Genomic DNA, 18,064 nt, shown 5'->3' on the forward strand with positions numbered 1-18,064 from the left:
TATTTTGCTGTGAATTTCAGGAACATATGGCAAAAAATATATTTACCCGGGATTCCTCCATCACATATAAGCTGTGTTCAGTTCCTTAATGACTCTAGTGTAATGAAATTTTCTACAAAAGCAGATTAATACTTTCATAAAGAATGTAAATTTTTAGAGCTTTCTTCTTCCTTGTACATAGGAACTGCACTTTTTTTAAATTTAAAATTGTACATTAGGTGTTGGGATTTTTTTCTGATCAAATCCTCAATTCATATATTAATGATGCAAACATAAGAAAATTCAATCTATAGAATAAGAAAAATGTGTGAATTTCACTCAAAGCCAAATATATTTATTGTAAAATATTGTAAAATATTAATATTGTAAAATATGAATATCCAATCAAGGACAATGTTTTGTACTCACAAATATGTTAATTACCTGTCAATAGGAAAAATTTTTAGCAAATAATGTCAGTATTGTTTTATCCACTCTGCTTTAGAGACACACCTGCTCCAGATCTTAGTTCTGTCACCTTAGAAGCATATTTTTATTACAGAAAGAAAAGAAAAACTATGAACATAAAGACAAATATTACCTACTTTCCAGATTACAGCATAAACAAATATAACAGCCTTTGGTAGCCCAGTTCCTCTTAGTACAAATCTGTTACCACACCTTTAAACTGAGAGAAAGCTGAATTCCTCCAAGCTCTGTTGTCTCAGAGCTTGTGTTGCCTTAAATCAAAAAGTTTTGTACACAATTTTTTCTTTCCTATCAAAATAAAATGTGATAATAACTAACTTAATCCACTCTCAAAAGTCCTATTTCTCTGGATTCCAGAAAATTATTTGATATTTTTGGATATTTGATATTTTAATGTTACTTTCTCAGTCAGGCTTTGGTGTTGAAAATTCTGGATTGATTTTCCTTGTTCCATCATCACCCATCTCACCAACTTTGTGAGACTAACACCTTTCTTGCCTTACTTTTAAGTCAGATATGCACTTTACACTCCACCTCAGAAGATAATCTTGAAGTAACAAACTAGTTTTACAACACACACAGTAGTATTTTTGCTAACAAAGTAAAACTTTCCCAGGTTTTCAAAGAGCACGCTAACTTCAGGTGCATACATACGCTGCTGTAGCAAACAAAATCATCATCTTCACTATACACCCCTATCAGGCAGGGTGCATCTGCTTTTGAGGAAAGCATTAGGCACAGATTAGGCACAAAAAAATTGCACAGGACACTTGGACAGGGCAAGTGGAACTGGAAGGCATTAGCCTCAACCTGTGCTACACTGCAGAGTTGTATCCATGATGTCTCAACTAACTTTCTCTGTGCCCACAGATCAATCAGTCTGTTTGGGCCAGTCTCAGGAGAAAAGCAAGAAGAGATTGGGTTCTTTGAAAAGATCTCATGAATCCATAGAGTATCTGGAAAACAACCCTAAGAGCACAGAGGAGGAAATGTAAAGGCCTCAAATGAGCTAAAGCTAAATACTGAGGGATATTTGAAAGAAGCAAAGTAGAAATTTGATGGAAGCAGAGAGACATAAGCAATTCTTATGTTAGATATTTCTTACCCACACAGAGTATTTAAACTACTGGGGGGAAAAAAGGCAACATGCAAAGCAGAGGAACACAATTTCAAACCACATCTATTATAGAAATAGCACGAACTTCATTTCTTTCCCACCACCCGTAGTTCTCCAGACCTTCCAAGGCAAATTGCTGGGATCTTCTGACAACAAAAAAGATGAGGTAGCCACTTCCAGCAAGTGTGCATAGGGCTAAGAAGTTAGCAAGAACCCTTAAGAATCGAGTCAAATGAATATTTTCTTCTTTTCGGCTTTCCTGCTCCTCCACAATTGCTTCCTGCACTTGTTAGAAAGAGAAGAATATTATCAATACTTTATTGGTCAAGGCCCCACATTGCTTCAATTGTTAGAAGTCAGTTAAATAAATTACAAAGATGCAAATGGACATCTGGGCTTCATGTTTTGAGATGAATGTATATTGTCTCATAAAATCCTGTTCAGGTCCTGGACGATTCTGGAGTTTTGCCAGGGTTTCCTTTGCCCCTGTTGAGTGTGCCCACAATGAGTCTTGTTACACCTGTACTCACACTTGTACACTATGTCAAAAAAAACCTAGCACATTCTTTCAGCTTGCAAGGTGAAATAAGGTTGAGTGATACAGCAACATAAATGTGTGATTGTCTGTCAGAAAAGGAAATGTCATGTTTTTGAAATGCGCATTTGTGAGAAAAGAGGTAAATGCTTTACTCTGAAAGTCAACAACTCAGAAAGAATGAAAAGATGTGGGAATCCCCCCAAAAAATTGGACAATGCAGAGCTTCAGACTGCACAACAAAATGTTTACCCCACATTTACCCTTGATCATAGCTGATAAATATTAAGACTCTAAAGCAACTATAATCTCCAGTTTTTACTCTTTCCAGGTGAAAGAGCTTTTGGTCTGGAGTATCCCCATAAAAGAAAGTTTTGTTACAGCTTCTACCTTCATTTAGAGATCTGTTGCCCAGAGGGGAAGATGATTGGCATTGTAATAACTGCCTTTCATGGCCCTGCTCCTTTTACAGCATGTGTTCGTCACATAAATGACCGGAGACTGCAACAGCTTTCAAACAAAACTCCCATGACCTCACCCAAGCCAAAATTTCATCCTTTCTCTCTGAGGTTCCTTGCTTGTTTGCAACAATTACAGTAAATCTTCATGAGTTTATTTCTCAAAATTAAGCCTTTTTCTCGACAGATTTGTATTCTTTCCCAAATAGCTTTCAGCATCTGCTCTAATTTGGCAGGCAGGCAAGCTCAAGATTCAGCACTTTCAATCAGTATTTCTCCCGTAATTGCTTTCTTGGAATCTTCTCTTGATGGCTTACACTTGAGGGCAGTTCTCTGTTATGCCTGCAGCTGAGGAGGCTGGTAGGGTGAATGGGGTGTGCTGGCTGTGGCACTGCTGTGGACAGGAAGAGTGCTCAGCTGAGCAGAGCAGCCAGTGTCGCAGTGTCACACTTGTCAGTGTGACTGCGAGCCTGGCACCTTCTTCATTGTCTCACAACACTACACCTGTTGTTCCCTGTACATTACATTGAAAATTAAATCTTCTTTTGCATGCTACACTGGCGTGTCCCAGCCACCCCACAGCATAAACATATTCATTAACATTCAACATATAGAATATATCCCGTCCACTGTTTTCACAGCCCTGCATCTTACATCTTGCCCCAGATTCCTTACATGACTACTCTTGAAATCAATATACCCTATACACTGGAAAAAGACCTAAGAACATTGCATTGCATATTGGGCTATATTTTATAATTAATTTGAAAGTAAGACATTTTCTTACCTAAAAGCAAGTAGAAACTCAAAATTCTGAGGTCAGTTCTTCTGATAAATAGCCCTATACAGATTATTCTATTATTTTGCCTTATATCTCTTCTCTGTAACAAGAGAAGTTGACAATGTGAGGTTCCCAAAAGGGGAGCAACATTTTGAAAAAAGTTTTTCAGACAAACACCATAGAAACTGGAAGCCATCAGAGATGAGAAAAAAGAAAATATTATTTTTACAGTAGAATCAGTTTTCTAAAACTGGTACTGTCAGCAGAGAGGACACAAAAGATGCTACTGTTATTTCTTTCACAATTCCAAAGGGAAAAAATCTGATAGCAGGACACTGCTATCACAGGTCTCTGATAGAGACCCAGAAGGGTGTACAGATGCCAATTTGAGTACATGTTTCTAAGCCTCAGCACACCTTACTCTTGACCTCAATTCCACCTGATTCACACCAGTGTGAAAGCCAAATTGTATTGCCTCTCCTTAGTAAACTCTGTTTTACCTTAAAGCTTGTTGTGATGGAGGCAAACTTATTATCTGCTGTCTCAGGATTGCCAATCAGATAGTCCCAGCTTGTGAACATTTTCCAGCTGAAATTAAAACTAGTGTCATCCCCACCACCGTCATCATTTGCATTCTTTGCCATTCTACAGAAAACACAAAGACACAGGAAGACCTTGTTAGCACTAGCTCTGCTTTGTGAGCATGACTTTTAAATGGTTCCTAATTTCTAACTTTTTTCCTGAAAAAACTCTACATCATTCTTGCTGTCAGTTATGCTTTATTAAATCTTTTTTTCTGAAACAAGTGACCAATATGGAGATTTTAATATTTAGACACTTTATGAGCTCACAACAAACATTTTGATGAGAAAGAATGAATGCATTTCATTAACCTCTCAGAGAAACTCTGCTGGTAAGCTTAATAGAAAAACAATATTGAGAAAAATTCTTAAATAGAAAGGTGCAGAGCATCCTGAACTGCAATAGACTTTATCAGAGAATTCACAAATAGAAAAAGAAGAAAAATGGAATAAGCAAAATATTCTAAAAAAAAAATTTTTAAAAATCAATGCATAAATAAAGCAAAACATAAAACAAAGAATATAAGAAATATTCTAAAATAACAAGACAGAAGAAAAAGTGGTTTTAACATATAAAATAGCACTCAAACAACAATCTTCCCTATCATCTCCTGTGCATATACTAAAATATTTATTACAGTGTCCAGAAACATCAGATTATTTCTTCAGAGAAGTATTTCTTCAGATTAAACTTAATCTTGTCTTCAAAGCTCTCTGTTTTAAAGGAGTTTCATTCATGTAAAAACCATGGTATTGCTTTGCATACTTTGTCACCTAATTCAAGAAGTCATTAAACACAAGGAAATAGTGTGCTGATAAGATACACACAACTTAGTCATCAGTATTGCTGGTCAGGAAAAGGTAGCACTTATTTTAAATCCTAATAATCCACCACAGCTATGCTATTAATAATAATGCATTCTATGTATTACATTTTTAAAAGTTCAGTAAAATACATGCTCTGAAATCTAGATTGAGAATAGTAAGTAAATACAGAAAACCTTTCTGAGATGCCAAAAATCAGTACCAAGGTTGGTCTTACCCATAAGAGTCAGACATCACAAGAGGTTCTTGATAAAGTCTGCCCAATTTCTGATTTATAGGCTAAGGCATTTCCTTCTCAAGAGTTTCTAATGAAATTATGAACATTGTGGTAAGAATATAATTTCTTTGCGATCACAAATGTTTCGATTTTATGTTATACACTACAAGAGTTGAAGAGAGGAGCCCTACATCTAAATATTTCCCCTAAATAAAATAATAGTGCTTATAGTCCTCAATATCTCTTTCACATAGACCTTTCTCTGTTCTCAGCCAACAGCAGAGAAATTATAGTACCTCCTGCTACATTGCTTTAAGCTTCTGTGCTCACTGTGCTTATTTCTGGAGAAACAGAAAAGAGCAGAAGATGGCAAGAACTCTCATATGACTCACGAAATATTGGTCATCATTAGTGCCATATGGCCAGATGGAAAATTAGCACATACAATGTTTTTTTTCCTTAAGGATATTCCTTTGTTTTGGGCTATGGGGTTTTCCTGCTATCAGGAATATTTTTTTGTCTGAGTGAGAGTCATTGAAATAAAATTGTCTGAGACTAAGACTTTTCTAATCTTGGTAGTTGTTTTATCAAAAATATTTAAAAACCTATTTTTGAACTCAATTGCTATTTTATTGTACTAGCTTGTTTCCTCTACAAAAATACGTATATGTGACTGAAGACATTTTTTTCCTCAAATGATTGTTGTCTTATGCAGGAAGACAATTTGAAAATAGAACATGAATTAATCTAGTGCTCATGCAAGTGAAAAATACTGGCTTCAGAACAAAACAATGGAAGTACATTAACTGCATTTTTCTCTATGTTTGAAAGTGTCTTTGAGTCTTGAACTGCAAGCTTCTTATTTTTTCCACAACAGGCTTTTTATAAAACCACTGCTAGACATGTACTACTGTGTTAGGTGGTCATCTTGCTTGAACCAAGGGTATTAAAGATTATATTAACTGGCAGCATTTACTGTGGAGTGTGAGCTACATGCAGAATTATTTGCCATTTGCTTCTTCCTTGTGTTCTTCCTTCATAAAAGTGTTTAACTCACATAAAGTACCACTGAAGGTAGAATTATGGAATTTCCTGGATTTTAGCTGAAAATCTACTGGATGCCAAGTATTATGAAAAGATGGGCTGACAGATCTCTTCCTCACTTTACACATTCATTTTTAATTTTGAAGTTCAGGAGGGAAGTATTTTGTTATTTCAGTAAAGATTTATTCACACTTTCACAACACTGTAACACAACTTCTGGTGAAGAATAGATAAAAAAATACAGGTTGAACACGTCTTACATAACTTTGACCTTGCACTTGGTCTTGCACTGTCCTGTACTTAGAATTACTGCATTTTTAAAAAAGACAGTCTCCAGGGTCAACAGTGAAATTACCTGCCTTTTTGAATGTACTTTTTTCCAGAGCCAAGGAGAACTTACGTTCGAGTGACAATCATAAAGCTATAGCCAATAGACCCAACTCCAACAAGGAAATATGAAAGCGGCATCCTGAACTTGAGCCACCCGATTGTCCTCTGGTTATTGTAATAACCATAAAAGAGTACAGAATACTGTGCAAAGCCCTGAAAAGTCAGAAAAAAGTTATAATGTTACTTTGTTATACTTTTATATATAATGCATATAATCAGTAAATGTGTCAATAGCAATATATTAAAACATTCATTTCATTGAATTCAAATTAGTTGCAAATATCACTATAATAAAGCTCACAGGATAGGAATAGTGTACCTTTATTTTAAAAAGACATAGGATATTTCGTAGCAACTTCAAAATCTTTTAGAGCTGGTCATTAACAATCCCTCTACGATTTAATGAGTCAAAACTTCATCATCAACATACTTCTTGTAAAGAAAGAAACATATTGTCTTACAAAAATTGTTTTTCAGATTACTTGCAGATAAAATCACATTTTTTAACTTAATTTTCACCTTTCTAAAATTTATTTGCCTGAATTTGATATGAAAATCTCGTATGCCTTCTTTGTCTAATAACAGTTGTCTGCTGTTCATTGGGTGATCATTCAGTATATATGATAACCAATAGGCAGGGGCATTTTATAGGAGATTATTCAGTATGTAATTTTTTTGCACACTTAAACTCAGTTCTAAGGCTGTAAAAAATGCACTATAAGTTCACTATCTTTCTCTGCAATCCAAAGTCTCTCTTCTAAATATCCTAATATGAATTTCCCTCTCTTCTATGGCTCAGACAGATGATTTTTCTAAATTTCAACAGTACATTATTGACTGTAAAAAATTGCTGGTGTCTGCATGGATGAAATAGTTAAATCTTCCTGGTAATTCTCAGGTTAGTGCAAGAACTGATCTCTTAAAAGAAGGCCAAAACCAGAGCCTTTACCAGGACAGCTCAGTGCATCCACAACAGTGGCAAACCTCCAGCTGGATGTAAGAATTCCAAGTGCAATATGTAGTATTTCACTGCAAAGTTGGAGGATAAACCATGCATAATTTTGACAGTAATACAATAATAGGAAGGGTTGGTGAAATAAAAAACCATTTGCTATCCTTGTTTTTCAGTTGCCTACTTCCCTTAAAATTAGTAACATCTTCCTCTTTTATTTTTTCAAAACATGCACTTGATTTATTGAAGCTTTTCCTATACATGAAATGAGTCTCAGACTTATTTGAAAATGAGTCTCAGGCTTATTTGAAAAACCTAATTCACAATTCTAAACTGAAAATTAAATATTAATATATGGCACACATAAATATTATTCAAAATATCTTGATCCACATATCTCATTTTTCTTCATCTCTGACTAGATTTGAGAGATGTGCTTATGCATGAGGGATAAAAATATGCTCATCTCTAATAAGGCAAGTATTCTAATGGAGCACATTTCTTGCTAAGTACTAGTAAAACATCTACACCAGTCAGGACACATTCAAATTCAATAGTATGTATATTGCATATTTTTGGTCACCTATAGCATCCTATAATTCCAGGTTTCAATATAGCCTAATGCACTCTGCAAAGCCTTTTGGATCCTCAAAAATCATTAAAATGCCTTTTTAGTCTCTGTGTTCTGCAAGTCAGGGGTAATTCCTGCACTGTGTGTCATTCAGTTTGTTGATTCCACAGCACTTCACCATAAGATTAGAAATAACTTCAATTCTGTAGAAGTGTGCATGGAAGATGTCTTTCACTCCTTTCTGAGCCTAACATAAAAGACTACTGATGGAATATGTTATTGCAATAAAGCTTGAGACTCTGATATTTTATGACTGGATTATAATCTGAAAACTATATGTTAAAACTGAATTCCAAGTAGAATATATCACAATCCAAATACACTTCCCTTTGCCATGTCAGTAATGTGAATCAAGCACAAGAGAAAGCAGAATGGGCATGTTGAGCTCATCTTTTCTTGTCTTAGAGAGTGGTTAGGTGTTATGATCCATTTATAAAGAGATGTCTCTTCCCAAAATAAGGTGACCATAAGAGACCATACTCTGAATTCAACAGCACAGATTTTACTTAATGGTAAGTGTGAGGGGGAGAGAGACACAGAGAGAGAGAGAGAAAGAAATGGGAGTGAGGGGGTGTAAGAGACAGAGAGAGAGAAAGAGGAATGGAGAGACAGAGACAGAAATTGAGTAGAAAGGTAAAGATATCACTATCACCACATGGATTCATGTGGCACCCTGCCAGTCCCTTTTCACCCTGGTCTTCTCAGTGGGGGAGTCCCAAGACATTCTTCTTTATACAGTCCAAGTTCCAAGTGTCCACGAGGTTCCCATAACTTGGGATGGCATGTGCTTCCTTTCTTGCTGTTTGCCACAGTGGGAATTTTTGTCCAGATGCTAACCAAAGCCTGGAATTAACTACTGCAGCATCTGTGCTCATCTCAGGTTCCATTATGTTGGCTTATCTAGTGGGGACAGTGTTTCCTGCTGCATTTTTTAATACCCTTACGTAGGGCTTCAAGTTCTTGGATTTTGTTGGAGTTTTGTTTAGGATAAAATATTGATCAGTGATGTGTGATCATTTATTTCTAAATTACCTGGTAGCATACAAGTGTTGCTAGCAGATGAAAGGTACTATTTCCTGTGATTTTTAAAGTACAGAGATGACAAGACACAGATGTCATTGTCTTCAGGGAATATATGAATTCTGACATACCTCAAGAACTTTTTTCCCCTCAATCTTTCATGTCTTTCATTGCCTTATTCTATGTTTATTATGTTTGCATTTGCTCCTTTTGTTAACTGCTACATTGTTACTTATATTAACTGCTACATGTTACTTGTATTTTTTTCTTCACACCTGTCAGTTTATTTCTGACAATTTTTAAAAACTTTTCCTGTCTTTCCACCATGCCTTCATCTATCTTCTCTGGAACACATTTATTTTACAAGCTTTGTTCTGATATTCTGTATAAAGCCCTTCTAGCCTATTCTCTTGGCAAAATCTTCAAGTTGCTGTAATTCCTTTTTTCTCCAATATTTCCCTAATATTTTTCTTTCTCATTTTATAATTTCAGTATCATTATCTAACTCACTAGCCACATGTTTAGATTTATTTTTACTGTCACTCAAATACACAACCTCTAATGCACTAGATGAAATGAAATTTTAAGAAGTAGTCACTGCAAAATGTTATATACATATGTTTTCAGAAAGATCTTCCAATGCTTTTTTGTCCAAGGAGAATCCATCACTGGCATTGTATGCAATCAAAGGGATAAAATGTGGAGTTCACTATTATTTTTAATGTATTTTCTTTTCTTTTTTTTCTAATTCATATTGCATTTTAAAACTCAGAATCTTAATTATATAAAAGCAGAAGACCAAATTCACACTTCAGAAATGGAAAGCCAGTACCCCAGAATGACAAACTAGCTTTGAGATATTTCCCCATGTAATTTTGGATTGCTACATATACTGAGACATGCTTGTGAATATCAAGCTTCATTATGCGTTTTGTCTGAAAGAAACCTCTATACAGAGAGCTTGGGAAAAAAAATATAAAAAATAATTTTCTTGTGAATTATGTCCTGAAATACTTCATATAAACAACTGAGCATTAAATAATGAAGTAATTATATTGCAAGATCATGCACTTACACTAAAATCCCAGAGGGTAGCAAAATTCATAGCAGTTGCTTCTTCAGCTCTTGGGACAGTTTTTCTAGGCAAAGAGCCATATGGTTTACCCATCAAAGCCTGAAACCAAAAAATGAGAGTCATTTCTATTTTAAAGAAAAATAGCAGCAAAAAAAAATGGACAGTAAACTGTCATTTCTTTGAAAGACTGGTTTTATGTTCCTAAACTCTCTAATGAGAAAGTCCTACTTCTACAATTCCCTTCACTGCTCCTCACGTTATTGATTGCAACTGTGTTAGCATATGCATTCAGGGATGTGTTCTAAATTTAAGGTTCCACTAGTATCAATGGATTGCTAACTGTGCCTCTTACATTCAAAGGCAAGAGTGAAGTGCATCCATATTTCTCTAATGAGTGGTGTTTATCTTACAAAGGCCAAAATTTTAATTTTGCTTGCATTATGGATTTTACTGGGATATTTCAAATGAAAAGTATGGGAAGATGCTAGGGAATCAGTTTTTGGATTTTGACATTTTCCCTCCTGTTGGCAAGATGCTTATTCAGGCACAGTGTATCTCCTCATGGGGTCCTTTTGAGGCTCGCTCTGAAAACTATTGGACATTTATTCTGTTTTGGCTTCTAAGGAAGATCACAAAATGACAATGCAAGAATATGCTGAGTTGAAGTGGACCCACAAAGATTATCAAGTCCAACTCCTGGGCCTGCAAAAGATCATCTCAAAGAGTCCTATCATGTGCCTGAAAGTATTTTCCAAAAGCTTATTGAATGCTGTCAGACTGGGAGTTGTGACCATTTGGGGACAGGCTCTGGGGAGCCTGTTACAGTGCCCAGCCATCCTCTGGGTGAAGAATCTTTTTCTGATATGTAACCTAAACCTAAAAGCCCTGCTTTTAGAAGGGCAATATGATGGCTCAAAGAAACCATCTCTGAGTTTCTTTGGAAGTATTACAAAGAATAGGAAGTATCACATTTCATAGAAGTAATTTATGTCTGAGTCCAATATCTGCTCTCTGTACCACTCTTAAAAGAGATGTTGCACAGTGTGAAATATGAGAGGTCTCTCGTGACTTTATAACCCTGTTACGCCTTATCAACATGTGAGTGTTACATCTGGAAGGATCCTCTGAGCCTCATGTGGATGCATCTTTCTATTGCAATTCACATTTAGACAAAATAGTCCCCCTGGAGTTTTCTTAGTCTCAGTTCCTCTACTTTGTTATGCACAGAACCACCAAAACCAACCAAACAAACAAATATACAAATCCACTTCCCCAGACAACAAAAAACCCCCATATCTATGTCATCCCAGACTGCAAAATCCATTTCAGAAGACAACCCTAAATATATTTTTACATTTTTCTGTCCTGTTTAATTCAAGACCTCTCTCTGTAGAGACAACTGTCCACAAAGGAAGCCCATTTTTACAGGTTTAGTATGGTCTAATACTTGCAAATGGAGCATAAAGAGACTAAAAACCTGTTTAAAGCTGCAGGCCTATGAAATCTCATTGCAAAGACAGAAATCCTTTGGGCAATCCTCAAAGATAATTTAAAAGACTCCCACCTCAGGCACCATTACAAGACCAAAGGTCAATCCAAAGAGAATCATATTTATTCCATACATCCAACGCAAGAATATGAAATAAGATGCTACTGATGAGCCAAAGTGACCTGTGAAAACACAAGATGAGATTAAAAGGCAGATAAACTGGTTCTTTGAAGTTATTTTATCTAAGGATGCATAAAATTTATTAAAAAGAAGTAAAATCAGGAGAGGCTTTTACACATTTGATGGATTCAAATTTTAATTAATTTTAAATTCCAATTAATTCTAAATTTAATTTATTTTAATTATTTTCTTTATTACCATAATTCTAATAATTTTTTTGCATATTGCATACTAGGTGTCTTGAGATGGCTGAAAAAACAAGAACAAAAATATAAAACTATTAGTTAAATAGACTTTCTAGGGTCATACAAAAGCTGTGATGCTTGCTATTATTACGTAATCTCTAGAAGTATGTTTCAATTTTTATCTTTTTTTCTGTCTGATGTGGATTTTAAGCATTCTTGACATGCTAAACCAGAACCAGCCCAGTTTTAATGGGAAGCAGTGCAGAATTAGCCAGCAAGGAAAGTCGTTCCAAGATGATAAAACACTTGCCAGTGCTGTTATTAGAGTGCTGACCAGACTTTTTTTCACTAGAGATGAAAAACATTAACTGCAAGTGTTTGTACCCTTTCTTTCTCTTATCTTCTGTTTATGTGCTCCATCTGTAGCCAGGTGTGCAGGCAATCCCATTTCTAGGTGAAGTTTTTGACCTGAGGCACCCCTGACCCAGACCTGTGCACAGATTACAGGCTGGAGGGGAAGCACTGAGAACCAAAAGCCTGTTTTGACCCATGCTCTGTAAGTCAGGCCAAACAAAAATAAAAGCTCAGATTCAACCCCAGTTTGCTTTAACACAGTTCTGCTGACTATAGGAGAGCTGTCAGTTAGAAAAGTATTAGGTTTCAGTTCCATTACCATTCATTTTCACAGGAAAAAATGACCTTTAAATAGGTTTTTTATACACAGTCTAGTTTGGCAGCCTGGAGCACACTGATTGCAAATGAAAAGTAAATCTCTCTGTTCAGAGACACTTATTTATATCATTATTCCCAAACTCTTTTGCAGACATATAACACATTCTTTCAGTCTGTAATATGAAGTTAATATATCTTGTGCTATTTGGGATGCATATATTCATATATGCATATATTACTGTAACAGCTCAGTTGGTAGAAAATTTAATACACTTAAATGGGTATAATACCAAAATATAAAAAGAGGAGGACTAAGAGACATTTATCACAGCTGTGCAAAGGGAGGAACAAGCCATTCTGTCAAGAATTTCAGTATTTTGAATCTACTTTATTCATAGTTCAGAATTAAACCATCATTTTGTAATTTTGTGTGAAGTGGCCAATCTTAGCAGCAACCAACATACTGGGAAGTCTGGAGAGAGGTATAAATCAAGAGACTTTGAGTTAGTCTATCTGGTTGTGAGATGCAGATTACCCAATTATAACCAAACTATAGCCCTTGGGGGACGCTACGGACTCAAAAAATACAGTGCAGGAAATTATGAATATTTCTGATTTCAGGTTACTTTTGTAGACCTCTCCATGCCCCATTATTTCCTGTGCTCAAATCCTAATAGCCCTGTAGTATTGGGAATACCTTCTTTTCATGCATTGAGTTATGGTTCTTGTATCAGTTACCCTGATGAAACCTCTGCTATGCATCCATTTGGAACATTTACAGTGAGGTAATGTGTTGGAATACCTGCATCGGTATAGTTACTGCAAGCCAATGCACAGACAACTCATGTGCTTTATTCTTTTTCACCAATCAGGCAAGAACAGACACCTCTGGTAAGTAAAAAGCTTAACTATGGATGAGGACAATTTGGCCATGACTGCCCGCAGCTGCATTTTCAGAGTGGGAAGAGCCAAACAGGGGCCTGTGACAGGGAACACGGAAAATGTCACAAATGGACTGCACTAGCTGTGAACAAAACCAGTCCGAGTTTCACCAGTATTTCTAATCCACTCTGAGGTGCAACATGTTCTGCGTATGAATGAAATTGTTCTAAGTAGACTTTAGCCATCATTTGCTGCACCCACAGCCTCACCACATAAGGCATTGGCATGAAGATTGGTGTGCATTTTATAAATTTCATCAGTGGAATAGGAGTCGCCCTGTCCCAACACAGGTCTGTGTGATTCCCATAAAGTCCTTTTGCACAGATAATACTGAATATCTGTTCTGTAAAGAAAAGAAGCATTTGAATTTTTTAAATATAAATATATCATACATTAGTCAGCTTCTCCTTTAAACATCAGAGCCCCAGCATTAGATTCACTTATTGTCCGCATGAGGATACAGCACAGCAGAGCTTGATACCCTTTGTTCTGAAACCAGTCTCCCTGTTCTATAAGGGACTTGCGTCTTGAAGAAGGGAGCTCACCATTCATCACTTGAACACAAAACTGAATTGTGACAGACCCCTACTCTCAAATCTACCCTTAGTACTAACTACACTGCCTCATTCCTATATGGGGCATCCAAGACCAATATTGCACTCTCTGTGTTTTATTATGTGCCTGAAAATGAGAGAAAGAAAACTTACATGAAGCTCAAGATTATGAAAAAAAGAGGCATAAATAATTGAAATATTTGCAGTATAGTCTATATAGTATAATCTGTAAAAAATAAATATAGACAAAATAAAGTGAAGGTGAATAAAGTGAATGGCTAAATCCCAATTAAACTTTTCTAGGATTAATTTCAACACTGGCTCTTTAACTGCTACCTATATAGTGACAATTTTAATCGGTAAAGTGATATCCTCTGAAGAAAATTTTCAACTAGTTATATTATCAAGCTTAATAAATATTAGTGAAAAAATAAATACTCATTGATTTTAAACTATACATTGAATACAGACGCATATACTAAAAAAAATTATCATTTGGCAGACATCAGAAATATCATGCTAAATCCTATTCTTACTTACTTACTTTCAATCTCCTTAATTTTCATTTCCCAGGGTATGCAGGCTGTCTTAAAATTTTCAAAATCTCTTTGAAATTTCATCCATTTCTGGAAAGAGTCAGAGAAAAGAAAAAAAAACAAAAACCACAGCATTATCTCAGTGCCCAGATGCTCAGTTCTTCTTGAGCTAATGTAACCCCTTAATCATCCACAAAATCCATTGGCAGAATCCACAAAGTAATTGTTTGTGAAGAGCCATCTCCTTTTGTTTATTTTAAAGTCTTCTACTGGATTTGTGTGAAGCTCCTATTTCTACCACAAGAAGAATTATTACCTAATCACTTCCTTTCATGAAAATCTTTTTTTTTTCTCTTTTTCTTTTTCTTTTCTTTTTCTTTTTTCTTTTTCTTTTTCTTTTTCTTTTTCTTTTTCTTTTTCTTTTTCTTTTTCTTTTTTCTCTTTTTTCATTTTTTTCTCATTTTTTCTTCTCTTTCTCTTTCTCTTTCTCTTTCTCTTTCTCTTTCTCTTTCTCTTTTACAGAAGGCTGTCTCAAGGGAAAAACTGAACTTTGGATTCAGTCCACACAAACACCCAATGCACATAAAGACAAATTAGCTTTCACAAGATATTGAACCCTTGCAAACTCCTGTAAAACAGCTGATTTTTGTTTTGATGACAAGTTTCAAAAATCAAACCATAAGCTTTCATTAGAAATATTTTCATGCAAGAGCAGTGAAAACAAAAGTTTAAAATCCATAGAGAGACAAGGAACTCTACTGTGGAAGATGAGTACCCATGGCAATAATCTCCAGAAGGCTTCCCATTAGCTTTACAGGAAGTTAGTGAAACAATCAGTTTACCTTGGTCATCATCACTTTGTATGCATAGAATTTTTTTCCTTTTCCTTTTCCAAGAGCACCTTCAAACTTCTCAACAAAAAGCTGTGCTTCCCTGGAAAATGAAGGCAAAAGAGAGATATAGATTATGTTATAGTAAATTTTATATTGTCTCTATCATAATAATGTTTTCTTTTTTCTCCTCATAAAATCTTGTTACCTTAGTAATGTTTGAACTAAAAGCTCAGTATTTTTGTATTTTGCAGAAGACTCTATATGTAATGTGTATGTAATGCAAAAATACAAGCAACTTCATTCACCTGATCTAATACATATTTGGAGCTAAACATATTTGGAGCTCTCAGATCTGCCTTTGTCCAGTCAAGGTTACTAAATATGTTTAATCACAGTAAGTCAGTAATCTGCCTTTTGCAGTTCAGCTACTGCCTATTTATGTGATGCACAAACAGTTATTCCTGTTATTCTGACAGTTATTCCAAAAGAAGAAAGAAGCATCTTCATGAGACATTGTGGGTCCTTGGCTGTGATCACCTTTCTTGCTTTCTGTAATCCTTTGCTTTTTCCTACTCTTCTAAGTTCTTCCTTGTTCTCTTCTTTGATAGTGAATAAAAGTGAATAACCATTTTAATTACCAACATTTTATCTCTTTTGTGTCTTAGTCATGCTCTGGATACCTTTGACCCTCTCCCCTCTGTTTTCTCAGCTTAGGATGCATTCCCATGGACAGAGATGTGTACACTAGAATTCTGGTTCCTTTTGCACACCCCCTCAATACTACATTTAATTTAGCCCTTCTGAATTTCTGTATGTATCTTCTCTAGCTGTACCATTCCCACAGTAATTTCTTTCAGACACTGGTCCCCAAAAGGCTAAAATTTTGCCTATAGAGATATAATTTAAATAATATAAAGATGAAAGGAAGAGTTTGAAACTCTTTTTAAAATGCATAAAGCCCATGGATAAAAACAATAAAGAAATGAGGTCCAGTGCATTCTAATGTTTCCTCTATTTAATCCAATTTTCATGTATGACTTTCCACTATGTCTCTCCTGAGAAAATGTGCTCTATAGGCTAAATGTCCTAAACCACTGGACAACAGACTAAGGATTCTTAACTCTCAGTGTACGCACAATGCTGTAAACTGTTTTGTTGTCACACTGTATAACTTCAAAGCACTCTATATTATGTTTATTATTATTATATTGTATTGCCCAAAGCATCTGGGAGAAGGTAGACTATTGGGAAAATACTAATTGTGATGCATATTGATGTTGATGCACTTTTCTTTCTTTCAGAACTGCTACAGATAAGTTTACCAAGTGAAATTAATTATCATGCTAATATTTTCTGCTCATATATTTTATACAAGAAAGGAAAAACATAGTTTTAAACAGCAAAATCTGGCAGCGCTAATGACAGTATAGCAGTGTAGTTGAGATACAAGAGAATTAAAATTATATGAGAAGAAGGCCATTAGCCATGACATAACTTTTCTAATTTAATGGTTAAAAATCTCAACATCTATAAAAGTAGCTGTGTATTTTTAGTAACTGCAAATGCTTAGGGTAATCGTCAGTCTGAAGATCTATCAAAGCTTTTCACAACTTAGACATCCACTGCAACAGTTGCTTTAACTTGCAGTACCAAGGATAAGCACACATAAGTGCAAAATTGTGTTTTTGAATTTCATTTTCAGTCATTGAGAACTTTCCTTATTTGAGAGTCCTCCGAGAACTCTCCCCTTCCAAGTGCTTTCACCCAAACCCTGCTGGTGAAACATCAGGGCCAGTGTAAGTTCACCTGGCCTTCTCAGGACTACTGCATGCATTTTCCAGCATTTGAAACTATAAATGCTAATCTAATCACCTTTTTTTTCTCTCTATAGCAAAAGTGAAGATTCAGATTAGAAAAGATAAAAATACCCAGCCACCCCCACAGCCACAGAGCCCACCTATTGATCAGATCAAACATGTTTCTTGAGGATCAAGTCAGTGTACTTTTAAAGGTGTAGATCCTTTATTTCCAATCTTGTGCTTCTAGATCACATTTGTATTCTGGATCGTTACATCTGATCTTTCTGTATTTAGCTAGTACTGACACTGATTGGTGATTCTTTATTTTCAAAGCCACTCTGAGTCCTTTACAACACACTGCTCACATATCATTTTTTCATTTTGATTCTCTGAAAAATCAATTACATTTCAGCACTTCCAAGTAAGTAGTAGAAAACAGATTAATTCTGCTTCAGGAAACCTGTGTCCAAGGGTTGCCTTTAAACCCAAGCCTCAGGATCCACAATCTTACTGCTCTGTCAACAGATATAAAGGCATCCTGACAGCAGATGGCAGCTTCCTCCCAAATTCAGCAGACAGTGCTGGAACAGTGCCATAAAAGCAGGAAGACTCAATAAACTGCATACCTACCAATCTCCCTGGTCAGCATACTGTATTCTACAATCACTTCTATCACTGGGTAATTCAGGCTTGTTCATGAAAATTTTCTGAAATCAAAACCTACAGAGTAGAAATCTTGTGTTTTCAGTCACTGGTTATGTTATGCTGCAGAATATGAAA

The 18,064-nt window shown here is 35.5% G+C and overlaps 1 protein-coding gene across 1 annotated transcript in view; it reads right to left on the reverse strand.

Annotated features, from left to right (window-relative positions):
- TMC1 (transmembrane channel like 1) overlaps nucleotides 1-18,064 on the reverse strand; it is a 72,036-nt gene that overhangs the window by 15,583 nt on the left and 38,389 nt on the right. Inside the window, exons 7-13 of the mRNA XM_071448651.1 lie at nucleotides 15,495-15,585; nucleotides 14,661-14,742; nucleotides 11,659-11,765; nucleotides 10,095-10,193; nucleotides 6,427-6,569; nucleotides 3,860-4,004; nucleotides 1,671-1,865 (exon numbers count right to left, since the gene is read on the reverse strand). Coding sequence (XP_071304752.1) covers nucleotides 1,671-1,865; nucleotides 3,860-4,004; nucleotides 6,427-6,569; nucleotides 10,095-10,193; nucleotides 11,659-11,765; nucleotides 14,661-14,742; nucleotides 15,495-15,585 — 862 coding nt within the window. The remainder of the gene's footprint in view (nucleotides 1-1,670; nucleotides 1,866-3,859; nucleotides 4,005-6,426; nucleotides 6,570-10,094; nucleotides 10,194-11,658; nucleotides 11,766-14,660; nucleotides 14,743-15,494; nucleotides 15,586-18,064) is intronic.

The sequence above is a fragment of the Agelaius tricolor genome, unplaced genomic scaffold (genome assembly GCF_023055355.1).
Source record: "Agelaius tricolor isolate 1412-34295 unplaced genomic scaffold, bAgeTri1.0.p SCAF_27, whole genome shotgun sequence".
Lineage (NCBI taxonomy): Eukaryota > Metazoa > Chordata > Aves > Passeriformes > Icteridae > Agelaius > Agelaius tricolor.